Consider the following 6169-nt stretch of genomic DNA (forward strand, 5'->3'; position numbering starts at 1 on the left):
AGGCTGGCCTCAAACTCAGAAATCTACCTGCCTCTGCCTCCCAAGTGCTGGGATTAAAGGTGTGTGTCACCACTGCCTGGCTTACCTTTTCTTTTTATTCGAGTACCTTGTCTTTCTCCCCCTTTCCTGCTTGCTCAGGTTAGGACCCTGTGGAGTAGGAATGGGAGCGGCATCCCTGCCTTACGCCTGATCTGAGAGGAAGAGCTTTTATGGTGCTGAGTCTCACATTAGCTGAGGGTTTGCTGGTGCTGCCCTGCTGAGTGAGCCTTCCTCACGCCTAAGCTGGTGAGAGTTCTTATCATTGGAAGGGCACTGGGCTTTCTCAAGAGATTTTCCTAGGTGTACTATAGTCTCGGATGGCTTTAGCCTTTATTTTGTTAGTGAGCTATAGACTATGTGTGGCATACCATGCTCCCATCTCAGGGACAGCAAATCACAGTCAGATTTTCTAGTCAGATGACAGTTTACTTTCTAGTGCCACCACATGGAATCACATATGTTTATTTGAGTTGTTGCTTATTATTGACATTAAAAACAGTTTATATTTTTTTGTTTGTTTTTGTTTTTGTCTTTTTTTGAGACAGGGTTTCTCTGTGTAGCCCTGGCAATCCTGAAGCTCACTCTTTAGTCCAGGCTGGCCTCAAACTCAGAGATCTGCCCACCTCTGCCTCCTGAGTGGTGGGATGAAAGGTGTGTGCCAACACCAACTGGGTATAATTTTTTTTTTTTTTACTGTAAAAAAAGAAAATGAATAAAATCTAAGGAAGACACGAACCCCTCAAGGTATGCCAACTCAATAAGAGATAGAAAATCTGGAGACTCGGGCTATGTGAATAAAGCAGGTAAGGGGTGGAGATAGGAACGAACGCTTCACTGAGGGAACGCTAGGCACAAGTGTCTTTGCAGGTGAATTTTCCTGGGTAGCAACAATACAAACAACAGTTCGGCAAACTCTCCCGAGAGTCTCCCATGAGACAGGTTTGATGCCAGTGGAGGCTTCATGAGAACTAAAAACCGAAAAACCAATTGATTTTAGTTTTAGATGGGACAGTGGTCAGTTTTCTCTCGACAGCCCTTCTTTGTCCGGGCCCTGTTTTTGAACCACGCTTATATTCCAGGGTTTTGCATATGCTTAGGATGGTTTCTGAGTTCTCTGCCGTCTTCTGTTGTTGGGTCATAGTTTGCATTAGTCTGGCTTACCATTCCTGTTTATAGCTGAAGAAATGTCCATTCCTTGGTCTTGTTTTATCTTGAAACGGTTGGGGTTGTGGAGATGGCTCAATGGATACAATACTTACTGCACAAATTTGAGGACTGGATTTTGAACCCCTTGAACCCATCTGACAGATGGACAGGCACTGCATGGGCCAGAGACTGGGGGTCCCTGGGGTGAGCTTGTTAGCTAGACCAGCTGAGATTGGCAAACTCCGGGTTCAGCAAGAGATCGTGAGAGATCAAGGACACCAGAGGTCCACTTCAGGCCTCCACCTGTGCCATCTACACACATGTGCACTTGCATACATATGGGCCAAACACAGGCAAACATGCCAGTACATATGTACACCACATACATGCATACCTGCACACACACACACACACACACACTCTCTCTCTCTCTCTCTCACACGGTCCTGATCACTTCTCAGTTACATAGAGTCCTTTTCTCTCACAGTGTAACACCTTTCCCAGTGTGATGTCAGCTGTGTCCCCAGACACCCCATGCAGTCTGTTCTTTCAATGCTTGGGTGAAGAGAATTAGAAGACATGCGGGCTCACATCCTGGTCCATTACTTTTTAGCTCTGTGACTTCAGGTTGATTTCTGAATATCTCTGATTCTTCCTTCTCAGTAAAGTGGTGGACATGCTCTATGGCCTATAAGGTTGTGAGGTTCCAGCGAGATGGTCAATAAATGCACAGGCTCTCAGCTCACACATCAGCGCTGGCAGGCTAATGTGAAGTGTCCAGAGCTGCTTCATTGGTTGGTGTCCGGTTGCCCTTCTTTGGACTCTGCTGCTCTGGGTCCTAGGTACCTGCTAAGGTACTGGTTCTCAAGCTTCCCAATGCTGCAACCCTTTGATACAGTTCTTCATGTTGCGGTGATCCCCAACCACAACATCATTTCATTGCTACTTCATGAATGTGATTTTACTACTGTTCTGAACCACAATGCAAGTATCTGATATACAGGATATCTGATAGGTGACCTCCAAAGGCGCCTCGACCCACAGGCTGAGAACCTCCATGCTGAGGAGTTTGCGAGGGAGAGTGATGTAAGTCACTCCTTACTGCCCCCTACAGGTTGTGGAAGGACAGACCTTTTCTCTGGTTCCCCCACCACTTCTGATTACCTGGAACAGCCACCTGGACAGCGTGACAGACATCCTGTATGTGAACTCCTTCCAGCTGGTTGTCAGTGCGGGCCAGGACCGGGATGTCAAGGCTTGGAGACTCTCTGGTGATGCCATAGGTATGGGTGCTGCTGAAGCATGGCCTTTTCTGTCTCTGTCCCTGACAGAACACACCTAACATTATTACCCTGATGCCCTGTGGGGAGAAGGGTCTCCCAGCTGCTCAGAGAATCTTGCAAGATGCCAATCTGTCCGGTTGTATCCAAGTAGCCACCAATCATCTTCGCATACATTTATGCATCCACCCGGCTTGGCTTGTGCTGGTGAGCTTTAGGAAATTGTATATCTGGTAGAGTCTGCTCTTTTCTCTTAAGAAATAAGCCATAAGCCAGGTGGTGGAGCACACCTTTAATCCCAGCACTTGGGAGGCAGATGCAGGCTGGTCTCTGACTCGGAGGCTGACCTGGTCTACAGAGTCAGTTTTAGGACATCTGGGGCTAGACAGAGAGACCCTGACTCAACCAACCAACCAACCATACAAACAACCCCTCAAAACCAATCCCCAAAACAAAGAAAATAAGCACAGTTATGATAATATATATATATCACCATATATATTACATATATATATTGTGAGTGTGTGTGTGTATGTATATATATACACTTACAAGCTGAAAGCATCCCCGTTTGAATTTCCAGAGCATACCTATATCTATCTGTACAGCCACCACTATCTTGGCTGCCACCAGCTTTTCTGTAGGAAATACTACCAACCCAATTAAAATGTGTTTTTTTTACACTTATTTATTTATTAGGGGACGCACATGCTGTGGAATGCATGCAGAGGTCAGAGGACAACTGTGGGAGGTGGTTCTCTCCCTCCACTGTGTGTGTCCCTGGAGTGAAGCTCAAATTGGCAGGTTTGGTGGCAAGTATCTTCACTCACTGGGCCACCTTGCCATGCCCTGGCACTCTTTTTCTTTTTCTGTACATGTGTATGTGTGGCAGCGTATGTGCAGGTGTATATAGGTGTGTGCACATGTGTGGGTACATGTGCCTGGGTATGGGCCCAAGATCAAGGTTGGGGTCTCCACTTGCCGTCCACCTTATTCTTGAGACAGGGTCTCTCTCACTGACCCTGGAGCTCACTGATTGACTAGGAGGGGCTGGACAGTGAGTGTCAGGGATTTGCCTGTTTGCACACCCCAGCATGGGGCACAGTGTGCCCTGCGGTATTGACTTTTAGTTTTCATGGTGGGGATCTGACTCCAGTCTTCAGGCTTCTGTAGCAAGTACTTTACCAGCTGAGCCATCTTTCTGGACCCTGACTTGTGTTGTTGTTGTTGTTGTTGTTTTTAATGATAGCATTTCACTATGATAGCCCAGGCTGACCTTGAACTATGTCAGTCCTTTTGTTCTTTCCATACTGGGTCCCAGGTGGACACCACTATTCCTGGCCTGTCTTCTAAATTCACAGATTGTTTCTGGGCTTTGTACATTCAGGATCATGTGATAAACTTTTCCCTGTTTTCTTTCTCTAAACGTTCAAGCTGTGAAATTCATCCCAACAATCTACTACGTTAGCTACACTTGCTCAGCCCTGACTCTGCCATCTTGTAGTGTCTCTCTTCTCCTCAATGCCTGGTCAGTTTCTATGAGTTTATTTTAGACATGAGATTCTGAAGTTTGCCCTGTGTCTTGCTCATTTCGCTGAGACTTGTGTTTTCAGAGTTCATCCCTGTTGTCATAGTCACAGAATTCTCTTCTCTTCTAAGACTGAAGAATATTCCATTACAGGTGTATTGCCTGAATTCATCTTTTGGTTGTTTACATGTTTTGGCCACTGGCAATAGTAGGCCACATTGGCCCCAAATTTGCAATTCTCTTGCCTCTGCCTTCCAAATGGGTCAACTACATGCTTTCAGGTTTTTTTGTTTTTGTTTTTTGTTTTTTTGTTTGTTTTTGTTTTTGGGTAGGAAAAGAATGTTGAGGAATGTCACAGTGGTTTTAGAGTAGTTACCCTGGTTTACATTCTTATAAGGGCTCTGGGCTCTCTGCCTGGTCTCTGCTGCCTGGTTCCTGTCTTTCTGATAACAGCCATGCTGATGAGTGTGAGGTGTATTCCGGCTCCCTACGTAGAGGTGCTGAGCATCTTTCTGCAGCCTGCTGTCCATTTGCATATCTCATTTGGATAAATGTCCATTCAAGTCCTTCACCTAGCTTACAGTCAGTTTTTTCTGCTATTAGGCTGCAGGAATTACATATTTTAGGGGTGATCCCGTGTTAGACGTAGGGCGTCTTTTCCCACTTCATAGTTGCCAAGAGAAGCTTTTAGTTCCACGTAATCCTGCTTTTACAGAGCTCTGCTAATCTGCTTTTGACTTTGTTGTTGGTGCTTTTGGAGTTCTGGCCAAGGAGTCATTACTAAGACCAATGTTTGAAGATTCTCCCTGTTGTTTTCATGGCTTGCTAAGATGTGTTCCTGTGCATTGCTTGTGTTCATGAGTGTGTTCATGTGAGCCCGTGCACATGAGGACAGAGATCTTTTGAACCAGACCCTCTCATTGGTCTGGTGCTTATCAACTTGGGTAGAGCGGCTGGCTGGCAGATCCTCGGGATCTGCCTGCTTCAGCCCCACACCTACCCCCATGCGGGGAGGATTTAGTCACACAGCTTTCAATCCTGGTTCTGGGAATTGAACCAGGAATTGGTCCTCCTGTGTAAGCAGCGAGCACTGCCCTGGTTGATGACGGCATCGCTGAGCAGGTGGAGGAGTTTGGCGTTTCTGTTCCCCAGGAATCCCAGCCAGAAGTTTTCTTTATGTAGCACCACCGTCTCTGGCTCTGGTGTCGGAGCAATGCTGGCTATGTGGCTTTCTTGGACTGTTTTGCTGTTTTCCTGTTCTCCCTGCAGAGTTAGGGGACCAGTGTGACTCAGGACAGAGGGGCTTGGAGGATCTTTTGAGATAAATACGTCTGAGTTACAACTGGGGGGAACTGTTACACAACTGGAAGTGGGTCACCCTGCTTCCAGAGCTGGCTTCGCAGTGAGCTCAAAACAAACGACAGTTTACCAATAAACATTTAAAAAATGCAACATGACAACGACAAGGTTTTCCTGGATGTTGTGATGAGGTTTTCCTGGATGTCCTGTAATTGATCTGTGAAGCCGGAAGGTGGCATTGTTCCCTTCTCACCTCCTCTGGCTGCGTCTGAGCTGGAGGGGCTGGAGAGTGGACTTAGGCAGATCTGGCTTACCTTATCTTTACCTTATCTTTGGGTATCTCAAAGCAGACTTGGCTGGGCTGCTTCGTAGGAGACTCTCTCTCTCTCTCTCTTGATCTCAGTCCAGCCCAGGTCTACAACCCTGAGTGCTCACTGCTCTCCTCACAGGGTTTTGCACATATTGGATGGAGAGCTGTGGGGCTGGCAAGAGCTCAGCTGGTCCCACAGCTGCATCCTGGCATCCAGGCCAAGCTTGGCTATGGAAGCTTAGGCACAGACCAGGAACTCCCGGAGAAGAGAGTGATGCCCAGACCAGTGTTTCCTGCAGACTTCTCTGTCATTTCTAGTTGCTTTTATATTTGTTGTGTTTTATAAAAAGAGAAGGAATATGTTTGGTGGAGGTGTAGTCAGATGTGGGGTAAGGGGGTGCCCCGCTGGCCCGTGCTGAGGCATCCCTTCCCCCTGAGGGAACAGCCACAGGATAGTATAGTATAGAATAGAGTTTATTCAGGGCATGGGGAGGAGAGTTGAGAGGGTAGTAGAAAGAGAAAGGTGGGGGGGCGGGGAAAGAGAGAGAGAGAGAGAGAGAGAGAGAG

General features: G+C 47.0%; 1 protein-coding gene across 1 annotated transcript in view; it reads left to right on the plus strand.

Annotated features, from left to right (window-relative positions):
- Positions 1-6169, plus strand: part of Efcab8 (EF-hand calcium binding domain 8) — a 69969-nt gene that overhangs the window by 59130 nt on the left and 4670 nt on the right. The window contains exon 24 of the mRNA XM_021154642.1: positions 2300-2468. Within this exon, the coding sequence (XP_021010301.1) occupies positions 2300-2468 (169 nt within the window). The remainder of the gene's footprint in view (positions 1-2299; positions 2469-6169) is intronic.

Source organism: Mus caroli, chromosome 2 (assembly GCF_900094665.2).
Source record: "Mus caroli chromosome 2, CAROLI_EIJ_v1.1, whole genome shotgun sequence".
Lineage (NCBI taxonomy): Eukaryota > Metazoa > Chordata > Mammalia > Rodentia > Muridae > Mus > Mus caroli.